General features: G+C 43.4%; 1 protein-coding gene across 4 annotated transcripts in view; it reads left to right on the top strand.

The window, feature by feature from the left end:
- Positions 1-2,030: 2,030 nt before the first annotated feature.
- Positions 2,031-16,382, top strand: part of COL12A1 (collagen type XII alpha 1 chain) — a 114,937-nt gene continuing 100,585 nt past the window's right edge. For 3 of the 4 annotated variants that reach the window (XM_081250402.1, XM_081250403.1, XM_081250404.1), the window contains exons 1-5: positions 2,031-2,398; positions 5,343-5,450; positions 12,591-12,707; positions 14,524-14,667; positions 15,098-15,157. In XM_081250402.1, coding sequence (XP_081106528.1) covers positions 5,378-5,450; positions 12,591-12,707; positions 14,524-14,667; positions 15,098-15,157 — 394 coding nt within the window. In that variant the 5' untranslated portion in view covers positions 2,031-2,398; positions 5,343-5,377. The remainder of the gene's footprint in view (positions 2,399-5,342; positions 5,451-12,590; positions 12,708-14,523; positions 14,668-15,097; positions 15,158-16,382) is intronic. The other variant, XM_081250405.1, reaches the window with a different exon arrangement.

Genomic DNA, 16,382 nt, shown 5'->3' on the forward strand with positions numbered 1-16,382 from the left:
ATGCATTTGCGGCTCTGAATCAAATCAGCAGGGGAGAACTCTTTTTTAAACCAAGAATATCAACACCCCGAGTTAAGTTTCTTCCTAGTCAACACCGCCATCACAATTTTTTTTTAAGTACATAAAACGCACGCGCTCACACACACAGACACAGACACACACAGACACACACACACACACACACACGCCCACCTGGGCGAAATGCAAACTCCAGCCAGCTTGGGCTGACGTGCAAGCAGTTTTCCTTTTCTAGACGGGAGTGTGGATTTCCCTGGGGAGTCCGTATTTCCCAGGGGAGTCCACGGCGGTTCCAGGCCGCGGCGCAGCACTGCTGGGTGCCCGGACGGCGGCTGCCGGGACTTGTTTGCTGCACGCTCTGTCCCCGAGGCTGCCACCCGCCTACGTGCGTCTATGAGAGGGGAGTGGAGTGAGAGTGCAGGTGAAGGGCTGCTACCCCGGTGATCACCGCGCGCTGGGGTGTGCCCGTCGTGTTGTTCACGCCCGGGGCGCCGGGGGGTGAGTTTGAAGGGGAAAAGGCCTGTGCATCGTGCGTGTGTGGGCTCTTTGTGTGAGTTCCCAGCTAGACTTCGAGTGGGCCGTGTGTACTCGGGGAATGTGCAGAGGTGGCGATTCCCATTTTCCTCCGTTCTCTCCCCCCAGTCTTCTCCCAGGCTTCCTCCGGCTTTCGCTGGAGCAGCCTGTGCGTGGGGCGGAGTGCAGGGGACCGTCGGGCCTGCAAGTTCTTGTCATCATTCTAAAGGCAAGTTCGTAGGCTATCGCGCCTGGTGCAGGGAAGGCCAGGTTAGCAGATGTCAGACCAAATGGGGAAAAGAAGTTTATACTGGCCACACGACCTCCTCCTGAGTGGCGGGCGGTGAATTCCAGGGACGCCGCTCCTGCGTTCCCCTCCGGTCCCCTCCTCCACCCCCAGCAGCTTAAACTTGTGGGAGTAACCCCTGGGCTCCAAGAGGCCGAAAGGTGCTGGACTGGTGCTGAGCGCACAGACGTGTGTAATCCGACCCTTTCCTAAAGCGCTTTTCTGATGCCACAGTGTAAGATCCCCGCGCTTCCTCCCGTGCAAATACGATCTGGCAGCCCTCAGTGCCAGGCTCCGCTCTCAGGGCCAAGCGGTGGAGTAGAGCGAGGAGGGGCGGCAGCACCTCGAGAAGGTGCTGGCGGAACGTCAGCCCCGTGTTCGGCCTCCGGCTCCCAGCAGTGCGGGGCGGGGGGAAACTGACGCCCCTTGTTGCCTTGACCCCGGGGCGTTCTAAGGGCAGGGCTTTCCTTCCGAAGGAAGCCTCGACTCGCGACCGAGTTTTGCTCTGGCCCAAGTGAGACATTTCTACGGTGGATGTAACTCCTGAGCGGCTTCCAATTCTGAGGATCCCTAGGTTTCCTAGCGTTCCTTGCCCTCTCTCTTGGCTCCAGTTAGCTTCCCAGCTCCGTCCCGAAGCCCCGGGGGAGAAAGACAGGACTGGGAAAGCCATCCCCTCTCTGAGCCCCGCGCAGGCGACCATCCGGGTTTCCAATCGCCGCAGACTGAAAAAGACAGAAGGCGCCGCGTGCGCAGACAGTTACTTAATGGAAACCCTGTAAATGGGTTTTAAGTGCACCCAGGACGGAAGGGGAGGAAGGTGTAGGTGGTGACGGTGGGGGATGGGGCTACGATGGGGGGGGGTCCGTCGCATCCCCGCAGTTCTGAAAACGAGAGCCGCTTACTTCCCTCCCGTCGTTCTTAATTTAGAAAAATAAATTTATTGAAGAAAATCGCACGGAGAGGGAAACCCGAGCTCCCCCGCCCGCCCCAAGCGGAGGAGTGAGCGGATTCCCTTGGCAGTGAACCCGGCTGCGGCTGTCCCCCTCCCCGCTTCCTCCTCCCCCTTCCCTGCCCCCCTCCCTCCTCCCCGGCGGGGCACCGCTACTACGGCGATCGCCACCTCACGCAGAAGGAATGCTCGAAGTATGCACACGTTCCCAAAAGTAGACCTCCTTCACCGCCGGAGGAGCATACATCACCCCGTGGCAGCCGTCCACCTTCTCAGGCGTTTCGTAACCGAGTAAACTGAGAGCTGGGAACAGCCCTCTATTAAGTAGCCCGCGGCGCGGAGCCTCTTCCCACTCGACGAAGGCGAGCCGCCCCAGACGCGTCCGCGCGCAGGCAGCTGCGGTCCCGGGCCGTCTCCGCCTGCCCTGCGGCGCCCGCCTCTCCGCCCGGGATCCTCCTTCTCTTCCTCGTCCGCGCCGGTGGCCCTGCCGCTGCCCACCTCCGGGCAGCCGCCGGGTGCGCCCGGAGCGCAGCGCCGATTGCCGGGGCGCGCGGGGGCCACACCGAGGGCCGGCTTCTAACGACGCCGGGAAGCCGCTATCGCCGCCGCTACCTCGGTCACCACCGCCTCAGGTCGGTCAGGCTTCCGGCCCCGTCACCTCGTCCCTTCCAAAGAGAACTAGGGACACTTGCTTCTAGCCTCTTCCCTGCTCGGTTCTAAGCCACTAAGGAGCCCGAGCGGGGACCGTTTGAGCTTGTGCCTGAGATCTGCCGGGTATGCTGAGCTTTTTGTGATTCGTCTGAGTCATTGAGGGGGAAAGAGCTGTAGGTTTTCTGAAGAGCTGATGCAGGGAGGCTGTGCGCGCGCGAAGCACCCCGCTCGATGTGCCGGAGCGTGCAGGGATTTCGTCTATAGCTGCTTCGCTGAAGTTGACGCAGGGCGCGCCGGGTCCCAGGGCCGCCAGTCCCTCAGGGCCTCGCGGCTGCCGCGGTGCCGCGCGCGCGCAGGGAAGGTGTTTTGGCGACGCACGGCGCGGAGTTCTCTGCAGGGCCGGCGGAGGGCTCTGCCCCTCGTCGAGGCTGCGTCGGTGTGTGTGGCATCCGGAGACAGACTCCCGGGCGAGTGATCTGGCTCCCTTCTCTGTTTTTCAAAGCATGCCACATGGCGGGTCAGCTCAGCTCTCGGGGACTCAGCTTTGGCCGACTTTATCCAGCTTCTGGAGACAGCTCCCTCCCCCGACCTCTCCCCCTCAGCGCGTAGGTGGACGCCCTACTCAGGGTCGTGGAACCTCTGGGGGAGTTCCCATCCCATATGCAAAGAGGGTAGGGATCAGAGAGTTATTTACGGAGCGGGGACTGTAGCCAGGCAGCAGAAGAGGTACAGCAAAGCAGGCACCCGTAGGGACCCGCCGGTGGTCCTCTCGGGGCTTTCCGGGACCCCTTTCACCCCAACTCACCCCAGAGTATGTGGCCTTCTGAAGTGTGCTGGAACGCTGGGGAGGGACGGGGCAAGAAAGGAAATGAGCGCTAAACTCGGTCCTTGGGTAACGAATGTCAAGGTCGCTGTGGGGGACGCGCAGGGGATCTGGAGGCGCCCCGCGGGGTAGGGGTGAGGGTGTCATTTCCTTTTTTAACTTGACAAGGGAGTTAAAGGAATTGGCCTTTTCCAGCGGAGAGGGGGGAGGGGACGAGCTGGCAGGAGGAGATGTATCCCGTAAGTCTCCTACCCCTTTCCCCACCCCCGCAATTGACTCGTATTCATTCATGTGGGTGAAGTGAGGGAATCGCTGCCACGTAGGGGCGGCCGCTTTCAGATTTTATGTCTGAGAGTGCTCAGTGAAGTGCTGCTAAACATTCATATAAATATTTTGGCTAAAAGGAGAGAAAACTTTTTTTTTTTTTTTTTTTTTTAACATAGGTGTGGAATGCCTGGCTGACTGGCCGAACTGATTCTATGTTCAGATAACCGCGAGACATGATTCCTTGTGCCGCTGAGTCAGGTAGCCGATAGGTGGCGCTCTAGACCCAGGCAATAGCCCTTCCACTACTCAGATTTTTGTAGCTAGGGCAGAGGTTAAAAAAAAAAAAAAAAAAAAAAAAGCAGCGCACGGTTTTTCGGTGGGTCGACTGTCAGCCTTTAACTTTTCTCGAGCATGACTGCCAACTGAGTTGGAAATTATTATAGCAAAGTTAAGGCCAGATGACGGGACAATGGGCCAGTCTCACCTCTTGCTTTTCACTGATGTAGAAAAGGGTTAGAAATGTCAAACAGTTGTTCACTAGGAGGAAAGAAATTGCTAGAGTTCTTGGATCCCCAGAGCAGCGACAAAAGTTTAATCTTGGCTTCATAAAAAGGAGCTCCGGGCAATTTGGCAGGCCTGTTCATCAGCCATTTAAAATGCAATTTACACTCAGGCCCAGGAAAGCTGCCCTAATACATTGTGCCAATAATTTGGAAAGACATGGTTGGAGGCTGTCAGTTTCTTCTCTCAAAGAGGGCTCGACCTTTGGCTCATTTTTGGATTCCCAAGCATGACTTCTTTTTTCACGGAGGCCTGGTGTGTTACCTTACAATCATTTATGTACCTCAGAATCAATTCTCTTTTTAGGTTTTGCTTCTGGCAGCCCCCCACGTTTAAGTCCGTTGCTAGTAGCTTTTGTCTCTGAATTGGACCTTAGAATATTTTGGAAGATTTCCTTCTACTGACATGGGTTAGGCACCTACTGTGTGCTGGGAACCACAAAAGACAAATAAGACTATTTGTCTTTAAAGAATTAATAACCTAGTTACAGAATCAAGAAAAATCAGTGTAGAATGTATTCTCCTCCTGAGCATATAAGCCTGTAACCTTCTGGAATAAGTGAACAGTTAAATGAGAAGATTAATTATTACTGAGAATTTTATTAAAACATGTCCTGGGAAGACAGGAAAGAGTGCGCTGTCTCTTGTATTGCCTTTCCCTTTTTATTATGTATTTTAGAGTTGTTTTTTTCCCTCATCTTGAGTAAAAGATTTATCAGCTGTGAAGACAACATAGCTAGCAGGGGGTCAAGTTTCTCTTGGTCTGTACATATTTCTGTATAATCCATGTGAGACCTTCAAGAGCTGCATATTTGTAGGCAGAACAAAACGAAGAAAAAAAGAGTGTAAAAGAGGTTTATTATACTCTTCCAAATTACCCTGAGACCACTAAAGTACCGTTACCTAAAGAGTTCAGCAGCTAGGAAAAAACGGCTGGCCAAATAAAACCCCCAGCTGGAAGAGGCATTTGGTTGAGTCAGGGAAAAGATGACCTCTGAATTAGCCATCACCCAGGGGGATGGAGTTATGTGGGGCGTGGACCAGCCTCCAGGAAAACAGGACCCTCTTTAAACTTGAACTCCCTTCCGTGATTAAACTGCTGCAGATGAACTTGACTTACACTGCTTCACAATAGGCGCATTATATGCTGGTCTGGGCCCTATGGTTATTAAGGCAGATCTGGTCGGGGCCTGGCCCGGGTCCAGGCTCCAGTTCTAACCTGGCTCCCGGCCTGCCCGGACCCAGTTCTGACGCCGTCACTGCTTCCTCCCGCAGATCCCTTCATGCGGCTGTGAGCCCCGAGGCCGAGCATGCGGACCAGGCTTCCCCCAGCGCTCGCCGCCCTGGGCGCGGCCCTGCTCCTGTCTTCCATTGAGGCAGAAGGTAAAAGGCTCTTCCCTCCTTCTCCCCCGTGACCATGCAGAACTCTAGAAAGGAAAGAAGCAGATAGATCTCTCTTGTCTCTGTTGCTTGCTCTGTTTCTCCCCGCGCTTCGTGTGTTCTCCCGGGGTTTCTCTCCTTCGGAGAAACGCCCCCTTCTCTGAGGTCTGTCCGTTTCCCAGCTCTCAGGTCCCGCTCTTTCGTATTCTGCTTAAGCCGTTCCGTACAGTGCTGTGTGCCCTCCTTGCTCTGGTCTCTGCGGTGTGCTGTCCACACTGCCACCGACACGGCCGCCTTCCGAGAGGACCAGCCGTCCGGGAGGGGGCGACGGCTGCACCCAGCTCTGCGGGACGAACACCTCCGGGGGGTACCCAGGAGCCCCGGAGCGCGGGAGCGCTCGCTCGTGCGCGTGGCTGGTTAGCACCTGGCTCGGGACTGCGACCTCGGTGACAGCACGCAATAAAAGACTCCAACAGCGCCGGCTCTGCGCGTCTGTGTGTTTTGTGGGGAGTCCAGTCGGCTAGGCGGGCGGTGCAGGCAAATGGGGTAGCAGCCCAACCGCGCAGGGGGCTGGCGGGCCAGCAGAGGTCCGGGACGCGGGGTGTGTTCTCGCGGCCCGAGGTCGCCGCTGTCTCTGTTTGGTTCGCTGGGCTACGAGACCCGTAGCCCAAGCCCAGGCCCAGCCCCACGCGAACAGGTTGGGTCTGGGCCAAGGTTCTCAAGCTAGGAAGCTAGCGGGCGCCTGGCAAGCCGGGCACCACCTACCCCTCCCTCCTTCCCTCAGCTTCAGACCTGAGTGCGGAGTCGGTCAGAGGCTCGGAGATGGGTCTCAGAGCCTCAGGGTCTGCAAAACGGCTCAGTACGCTCCAGCCCTTGGAAAACGAAGGACTTCTGCTAGAGTTTTAACCTTGTTTTAGGCTTGCTGCGGTGTGCACTTGATGCCTTCCTTTCTCAGCATTCGCGGAAAAAGCCCTTTCCGTATATTGACCCAAGAGGGGCTTCTGTGTCCTCTCAGTTATCGTTGGAGACCTGATAAACTAGATTCATTGTTCTGCAAGGTAAATGGGGTAATACCATAAAAGACATCTTAAAAAATATATACTTTTTTCCAATGCAGAAATGCCCCCCCCCCATGAAATTAAGGGAGAATAGCAATACTTCTGTGTGGGTCAGTGTGGAAGGGGGGTAGGGCGGGGGGTTTGTGTTTCTTAGAGGCTGTGGGGAAGTAGAGTTGTTTCATGACCACACTGAGCTTTTCAAAAACTTTCTATTGTGTTTGATTCTCTAGTTCGAGACTGCAGGTACAAAAGCCTAAGATTGGGCAAAGCAGAGAGTCTTCAAAATGTATGGCTTGTTCAGAAAAGTGAGGGAAACTTGCTGGCTCTTCTTATCTGATTAATACTTTATGAATGTAGAGGCTTTTCAGAGTGGCCTCTGTGGAGTAATATTCAGATGAGATTGACTTTAATGTTCCTTTCTATGTCGTTGTTAGGAAGGAATTTCACTTGAGGAACTTCTGGAAGCCCTACTAAAGATATTTTTAGATAATTCACTAAAGTGGCATATTTATTGCTCATTAAGAAAATAGTTATTTGAAAATCAGAAAGGGTTGAGAATTCTTAGGACAAGAATTGGGTTGGAAATGATGCAAATGGAAAAAAATCAGTTCTGAATTGGATAATGGCTGGTTAGCAAAGTGCAGTTGAAAAGAACATTTTACTCTACATTACTGATTGTTTCCGTATTTCTCATAATTTATCTTTTAGATTTGTATTTATTTCCACATTATACAGCTCTTTCTTTTGCTTTCTTAAGCTGTTTCTCTTCTTGTCTCTCACCCCCTTAGTCCAGCATTTAATAGTGATCCTTTTGTAAGATTTATTACTTGGAGGGGGCCTTATTCTAGTTTGGCAGTGTCAAGTAGAAATAGATTGTGAGCCACAGATGCAAGCCACATATGTAACTTAAAATCTTCTGGTTATGACACTAAAAAAGGAAAAAGAAACAGGAGAAATTAATCTTTATAACATATTTCACTTAACCTAATATATCCATAATATTACCATTTTAACATGTAATCAATATAAAAGTTATTAGTAAGATATTTTGCATTCTTTGTAACTCAGTCTGAAATTGGGTATGTATGTTATGCTTGTAGCGCATTTCATCTGGACTGGCCACATTTCAAGTGCTTGATAGCCACGTGTGGTTCGTGGCTCCAGTACTGGACAGCAAAGCTCGGGTGTTAATTACTAAGTGGCCCCAGGAGCCTGGGAAGGGCTAACAAAGTTTGTGGCCAAGGCCTTTCTGGGGACAATGGGCTGCAAACAGAATTCCTCTGAAGTATTTCTGATGGCACATTTCACAAATTCAACTCGCAGCCCTGCTTCTTGATATGTTATTTTGATCTTAGTTCAAAAGTAGCCATTGTGGAGGGTGGGAGGGAGACGCAAGAGGGAGGAGATATGGGGATGTGTGTATATGTGTAGCTGATTCACTGTGTTATACAGCAGAAACTAACACACCATTGTAAAGCAATTATACTCCAATAAAGATGTTTAAAAAAAAAGGGTACATTAAAAAAAAAGTAGCCATTGCTACTTTTCTTTCCCTTTTGCAACTCATACTTGTACTCTTGTATTCATACTATTTTCCAGTCAATTTCTACTTACTTTTTTTAATATGTTGAAAGCTCAATACCTTTAATTAAAAGGTTTTGGCCTTCACTTTTTGCATTGCTCCTTTTTGATAGGGGTACCACCTTTGTCATGTTGTTTTCTTCTACCTACTTATACAAGGAACTTTATTTTTCATAATACAGTATTTGTTCCATAGAAATAAAGTGAAAATGATTTTTTTTTGCTTTTAATATTTGTAATTTTTAGCTACAGCATAGACTTTATTAACCTTATAACCTGGCCAGTGGTCTGTAAGATCTAGAATGTGTGACTTATTTTTGGTTCCTGTATCATATAGTATGTAAACTGCCATTTAGAAAATTTAACACTTTACATTTAAAGATTAATGGCCAGTGTTCCCTGAGAATTAGACACCTTTCTAGTTAATCTAGAATTTGAGATGAACATATGTTTTGTAAAAAATAGAGTTGTAATTTTAGTAAGTCTGATTTGTAGTTCATAATATATAATGAACGATTGGATATTTTTAATTCATGAGTGAGTTGAAGTCATAAGCTTTAATTATCTTACGTCTAGGTTAAGAGGCTAATTAATGTATATTTCTATAATCCTGTGTCTAACTTATGTTCTAACAGAAATTTCAAACTCGACGGGAACTTATAGATCATCTATTCTAATTGTCTCATTTTCCAAATGAGAAAATGAGGACCAGAGAAGCTGAATAACTCAGTCAACTAACCTGATTGCCTAGGGACAAGGCATAGACAAGACCCAGGTCTTCTAGTCCCAGTTTTGTGCTAGTTTGCCCACACTGTGCTGCTTTCTTGCTGGAAAATGGGTCAACCCAGTCAGTTTCATGAAAGGATGCATTTTGTAATCTGTACAGAATAATTTATTACTTGTCTAAAAGATTAACTTTTCAACTGCTTATTTTTGGTATCTTATAAACACAGATGAAATGAGTATCTGTATCATGGCAGAGATCATTAAATTTATACTAGCTTTGGATGGAAAATTTAAACTAATACATACTGAATATAGTAAAACCACACTTTGTGCACTTCTCAATGTTTCTGCCATTAAGGTAGTACCCTTCTCAGTGTTGCTATCACAAAGATTAGACTAAAGTTCTTACTAGTTCATCAAGATGATATTTTAGTAGTGTGTTCTCAGTTTTCCTTTACCTTTAATACACTTTATACCCTTGCCAAATCTTACTAGACTAATCTCCTCCCACCTGTCCGTCCATCCATCCATCCATCCATCCATCCATCCATCTCTGGGTAAACTTTTATGTCTTCCTCTTGGCTGCCATAATTAAAAACAATGTTTTGTAAATAATTATATTTCAAGGTAGATACTTTGGTTTCAAAATTGCTTGAACAAGTTGTAAAGTTAATATACCAAATTCTATCTGTATCTGAATTGGAGATGTCTGAATAGCACATATTTATTGTTGACCAGGCATCAAATAAAGGTTTTTTTATAGAGTAGAGAAATACTTATGTATATTTTAATAGGCAAATACATATCAATATTGGTTTCTAAAGTTAATCTTTCACTCAAATATTTCTTATTTTTTACATTTAAGCCAGTATGGTAGGAAACTGTATGCTCTGGAGTCAGACTATGGGATCAAAGTTTTGCTGCTTATTAGCTGTGTTAACCCTTCCAAAGCTCACTGACTCACCCATTAGTCAGGGATAATTAGGCAACTCTTCTGGGTGACCATGAGAAAAGAAGGAGACAATCTATAAAGTGACTAGCTCTCTGCCTGTCACAGAAGAGACACTCAGCAAATGCTAGCTATAATTATTCCTAAAAAGTCCTAAATCCTGCCAATTTATCTAAGGAAGATATCAGCAGAATGCAGCTTTCATAGCATAGCTTTTTGATAACAAAAAGCATTATTCATAAATATGAACTTAAACTGCTAGTGTTATGAATACTTAAAATTTTAATTTCTTCACTATCAGTATTCAGTTTTATGAATATATATCTGATTGCTATCTTATTTATTTATAATTTTACTTCTATTTGTCTTCATTCAGATTCTTATTCTACACAACTATGACTCTTTACAATCATAATCCCTATGGAGGTAGTTCATCTTAGAAATATTCTGGCATCTGCATAGACGCTGCTTGTAACAATGCAAGGGCAGTTGTGAATTATTTTTATATAAAATAAAAGATTTTCAAAGTTAATGAAAATACATTTCGCATTGATTCAAGTTGACAGGGGTCCACACTCACACCTGCTTTATTATCTTTTTTCATGAAACAAACAAGCAAAATATATAAACAGAACGGCAAGCCTCAAAGGTTTTACAAGTGATAAAAGTGACAAGAAGAAAAGTGGACAGGGCTCTCTGTTGCACACATGCTGGTCGACCATGCTCTCCTACTTTTGATCCCCAAGTACCACATCTGAGTTTCTATAAACACCTTAAAATCCTCTGAAATGTTAAAGACTTTTCCCAACAGTCAATCTTTCAGTTTTTCTGGAATCCTGGGCATTTGGAAATCAACAAGGTGGGCTGCTGCAGCCCATCAGCAGTTTTAACCTAATGTCTGCTGCTTCAGGTCAATTTCCTTGCAAGGTTGGTGGTACTGTTTTTCCATGTACTGATTTTTTTAAAAGCATGCTCAGGCCAGTTGTGTCTGCCTTTGCATTAAATTTGTCCTGAGCCATTGCTACTGGAACAATATTTTATAATGATATTCTTAATACCTATTGTCCTATTAACATCTGTTGCATGCTTGTTATACTAAGTGATGACTACCAGTAAACCTCACAAAATGGTTACAGACAGCAGAATGTTGAATAATTAAACTCTGCATGTAGATTAATAGTCTAATCTCACTGCCTGTGTATGGATAGTAAGAAAATAACATTCATTCCATTACTAGCGTATCCAATAAAAATAAAAAAGCCATCTCCTACAGTTGGAAGCAGCAGTTCATTAAAGCAAACATTTGCTTAATTTGTATAATTTCCATTAAAATGTGCTATTAATATTACATAAATACCTAACCCCAGTTAAATTCTATGACTCATGTCTCAAAGCTACTGCTCTAGTTCAATTGACCTTTAGGAAAACCTAAAAGGAGACTGTAATCTCTCAAAACAGAGACAAAAATTCTGACTCACAAGGAATACTTTCAATCTGAAACACTTTAAGAAGAGTATGGCGGAAAGTCATCTTATTGTGTTGACCTGCTTCAAGAGTAATAATTTTTAATGCATCGACCATGCACTGACAGTGAGTCAGTACAATGCTGCATGATGAGGCATGAACACTGCAGAGAGAATATCATTATAAAATATTTTTGGAATGTCTTTGTGTAATGACTATTGTACATGGAGGCTTTCATTCATTGTGGGAAACTAAAAACAAGTCAACATTTCATTGACACATGCATGATGCTGTACAGTTTTGTATGTAAACTATTGCTTTCTGTACTTTTCAATTATTCCTGTCATTGACTTCTCCAAGATTTACACGCAGTCATGTCTTCAGATTGCTGATCCTTCCTCACTATTTTCTTTAAGTTCTGTAAATAAATGTCCATAAATATACATTGATGTTGTCTTTTCATAATTAACCATTGTTTTGTAAAGGACCATACTGGCATTTTAATGTAAAATGCCACTTCTAGTATGGAGTATACCTGCTGCAAAGGAAAATAACAGGGTTGGTTTACACCTTGCAAACGTACAGCAAATTGGTGTAAACAGGCAGAATGTTTGTTAGTTTTATAAACATCTGTATATCACTCTTTATATACTTACAAATGATTGACATCCCTTATTACTATTTTTGAACATTGGTCTATATGAATACAAATATACATTTAAATGTATATTTCCTTGTGAGACATAACAGTGCTAAATTTCCCATGATTCCTCCTTTTTATTAAAATACATTTTTCATCTCTGCCACAGACTGAGAATTATCAAACAAAAATTAATAACAAGGCAATGATGCAGAGAATGAACCAAAATATCATTGATTCTTTTCCACATTATGGAAAAATGTATTATGTCAGTGTTCTCACTTAACCTCTGTGGTTGTAAGCAGGTTGTGATTTGGCATGCTTATTCAAAATGCACTCAGCATGTATCGAAAGTTCCTTAATTGTTATGTGAATTGTTTGCATATGTGGTTATTATATGTGATTTCATTGTACCTGTATGTACTTGTATCCAAATATGTTTCTATTATGCTTGATTTTGCTGGCCATTCTTGGATGACCAAGCAACTCAAGAATCCAAAGTGTTTTGTGCTGTCTTCTGTAATATGTATACTCTCTGATGTTTTGTCACATCTTGTCAGCTTTTAATTTTATTCTTGTCCAACAAGATATCTTTTATATTTGTTGGAAACAAATTTATGCAAAGACAATTTTCGTAAGCTTTGCTCAACACAATTCTTTACTAATTAAATTGACCGTTTTGTGACATTGGAAAATGTAACTGATATCAACTCTCTCTCTTGCAGTTGACCCACCTTCAGACTTGAATTTTAAAATTATAGATGAAAATACTGTTCATATGTCATGGGCAAGACCACCTGATCCAATTGTGGGTTTCAAAATAACAGTGGACTCCACAACGGGTAAGTTTTGAGATGCTGGGATTTTAGGACAGAGACATCAAAGGTGATATAATCTGATCTTTTCCCCTCCTTCCATTTCATTATGAGGAAGCCAGGATCTAGAAAACCTGAGGGGTTTACCTAACGTCGCAAGATATTTGGTGGACTCAGATCTCCAGATTTCCAGCCCAGGACCCGTTATTATATTTTTATAGTGTTAGCCTTATTAACTTGGTTTCCTGTGCTAAGCTGTTGTTACTAAAAATAGACATTTTCCCCCCCGATCAGAATATTGCTGGTAATCTTTGCTTTTATAAAATAGAATGATCACTTCTTGACATTCTTCTTGAATCACTTAATCTGTCCAGCACTTCAAGTGACAAGTGATGAAGTGAGTTGTTACACCTTGCCCAGTGTCCTGCACACTTCAGTACTCAGGACACAGATTCTGGGATGGTGGTGAACTGCCATGATGGAAGACAACGATTTACTAGATAGATTCTGTAGATCCTAAGGCTAAGAGTCTTTGAAAGAAGAAACTTGTTTTGCTTGTTCTCAAAAGTTTTCTTTAGTATTCATGATGTTGCCCAAGTGTGCAGAACCCATCTCTGTTGATTAACTTTTATTTCTAATGTGGAATGGGAAAATAACCATTTTTACTAGCACTGGCCAAGTGGTAGGAAGAGGTCTGTATTGGCTGACAGAAGCAATAGATGATGTCAACATGACTTAGCACCAGAGCTGTGTTTACATACTTGTGGCCTTTAAAAAATACCACTGACTTTAAATGCTGATTTATCAGGGGATTGAGAAGCTGTGTTTTTCTCCCATATGATCTGAGAACTTAAAAAGTGATCAAGAATTTACTTTTTATTCCTTGAATATTTTCTTCCCAAATATATTTGCCGTTAACTATTTCATTTATTCCAAAGCAGAAAAACAGTTGAAAAAGAGTTCATCTGGTTTCCAGATGTTGGAAATGACTGACTCCTATACTTTAAAAACTGACACTGAGGCCATTCAGCCTAGCAGAGCCCTGGTACCTTATTTTCCCATGGGGGCCCTGGTGGGTTCTGCAATGCTCCACATGTAAACCTGGAGCATTTTCTTTTTTGATTATTTATGTTTTGATGAAAATTTAATATGTTTAAGAATATTAAAAGTCACTTAGTCCCTAAGAACTACTGTGTTTCCTGATTGAATTGAGCATTATCATAATCTAGACGGAAGTACATAATTGTCAATATATAAGGAAACGCTCAGTACACTGTACCTTGAAATGTTTGATGCCTAGTTAAGTCAATTCAGAGGACCGTGGTTACCCATTAGAGTATGCTTCCATCCCCTGCTGGAGTATGGAGGATGCACTTCTGTAGAAGAGGATGCTGTTTCCCAGTAGATGTTCCTTTTAGCCTATGGGGCTTGTTGTCTTTGAGTTGATTTTCAGCCCTTCTTTTTCTTTCAGTGCTCTCCTCCAATGCATCATTTAAAATTAAATTATTTTCTGCTTTATCTCTCATTTATAAAAAAATTTGTTATCTACCATTAATATTCAAAAATAATGAGAGATTTCTGTTTGATATTCTGGTATATCATTAATCTAGAGGAATACTTGAGTCCTCAAACAAATATGGAATATGACTGTAACAAGTAAAGGCAATGCCAGTCCATTTATTGAATTTCTAGAATTCAAAATGTTTGTTTTGGAAGGCAGTAAAAAATAATGTTTGGGTATTCTAAAAAAATGTATATTTTGAATTTTCAGATTTTGAGTGTATGTTATGTTATATGTGAAAAAAGTTTTGTTGCATGGATGTTTTTCTTTCTATATTTTCAGATGGGCCCACTAAAGAATTTACTCTTGCAGCTAGTACCACTGAAACTTTATTAACAGAGCTTATACCTGAAATAGAGTATGTGGTGACAATCACTTCATATGATGAAGTAGAAGAAAGTGTACCAGTTATAGGCCAATTAACAAGTAAGCACACATATAAAGTACTTTTATACCTTATATTTTGCAGAAGATTTCTCCAACTTTCAAATTTAAGTTGTTATTATGCAGAGTTAATTTATATCCATATTAACTATTCTTTCAGTGATCCTAGATGTTAGTAGCTGTGAATAATTCATTCCTGATTTATAATCCTGGTCTCTGGAAACAGCAGGAATATTATGAATGAAAACTGTTAAAAACGTTAGGCTTTGCCAGACAACTATGTTAATATCTATCTTGAAATATATCTAAAATCTCCCTAAAAATAATTTATTTGCAAGGGAATGCTTATTTGGCTGTATTCTCTGACCAGCTAGGATTGGACCATACATTTGAAAGACAACGTACTTATTTTCTTCTTAGGAAGTGTTTGTATGGGTCCATTTCTTTTTGTAATAATCAAGTTTTGATTCAGTTCAAACAGGTGGCCCGATAAAGCCAGGCGAGAAGAAACCTGGAAAAACAGAGATACAAAGTAAGCATTTCCCTTAAGATTTGTGCTTGGCTTTGCAGAATTTATAAATGTAATATAAAGGAGATGTTCCAACTAGGTCCATAGTTTGATCTCACTCCTATATTAATTTTTGTAAGCTTTATCTACAAGAAGTACAGGCAATGTAATAGTAATGTATGACTAAGTGGTTATAACACCTACTTTCTGACTTTCTAACCATTCATTCTATGTACTAAATATTCTTTTTACTGGGAGTGTTTTAAATTTGTGTGTGTCCAAATTCCCCTGCAGGATTTTGGCAATAGGTGAGAAACAAAGCTCATCACTGGACTTAACTCCTTTCTCAAAGACAAACTATAGAAATAGGTGGTAGCTCAGGGATACATGGAAACTATAAGGCTGGACCACAGGGGAGATGCCCTCACAGTGTTTTCAGCAATTCCATTGCCATGCAAATGTATTTCTAGGTCTCTGTATATGTTATGCTTATTTCTAAAGTGTTTACATGGGCTTAGTTGGTGCAGTTGTAACCGTTTCCAGAGTCTCTGTAAGAACGTCTCTGATAAGTTGATGCATTTGTAATCAAATGAAAGCAATTTTATTGTCTGGTTTTGTGGCTTCTAGCCCCTTTTGGTGTTACACTGCTTTGTGTGACTTGCTGAGATGGAGCCTTGAAGGGTTTCTTGGACTTCTAATTTTGCCACCTTGTAAATTGGACTTATGACTCAGGATAACAATAAAAAGATTGTGAACATGAAGTTCCCTTTATCCTGAATTTTTCCCGCTAGATCACTGTTTATAATCCTTTTTGATGTCTAATCATCTGAAGCGAAGTTTATAGTATGCAGTTACAATGCAAATATTTTCCCTGAATCATCAATATTTATTCTAAATCAAAGCATTATTCTAAATATTGACTTTCAGTAGGCTTAAGTTGGCCCATCAAATAGTATGCAAAAATTATTTAGGCATGCCAGTTGTACTGGCTTGCAAATTTCTCAGGACCTTTCCTCCTCTTCCTAGCCATATACTTCTCTTATTATCTACCAACTGACTGCAGGGACAAAAATATCTTCAGAAAATTCACTCAGCTTTGCCTTATGAATACAGATTTTCATAAAAACCAACCTGTTCCCCCCTCCCCACCTGACCACAGAGAGAGGGAAAAATGTGTTTGTTTATAAAGGCCAATTGTTGCATTTGTAGTGATTTAAGGGTACTACATATATTTTTACTTTTGAATGAA

This window comes from Mesoplodon bidens, assembly GCF_964165515.1.
Source record: "Mesoplodon bidens genome assembly, chromosome: 12".
Taxonomy (NCBI): Eukaryota; Metazoa; Chordata; class Mammalia; order Artiodactyla; family Ziphiidae; genus Mesoplodon; species Mesoplodon bidens.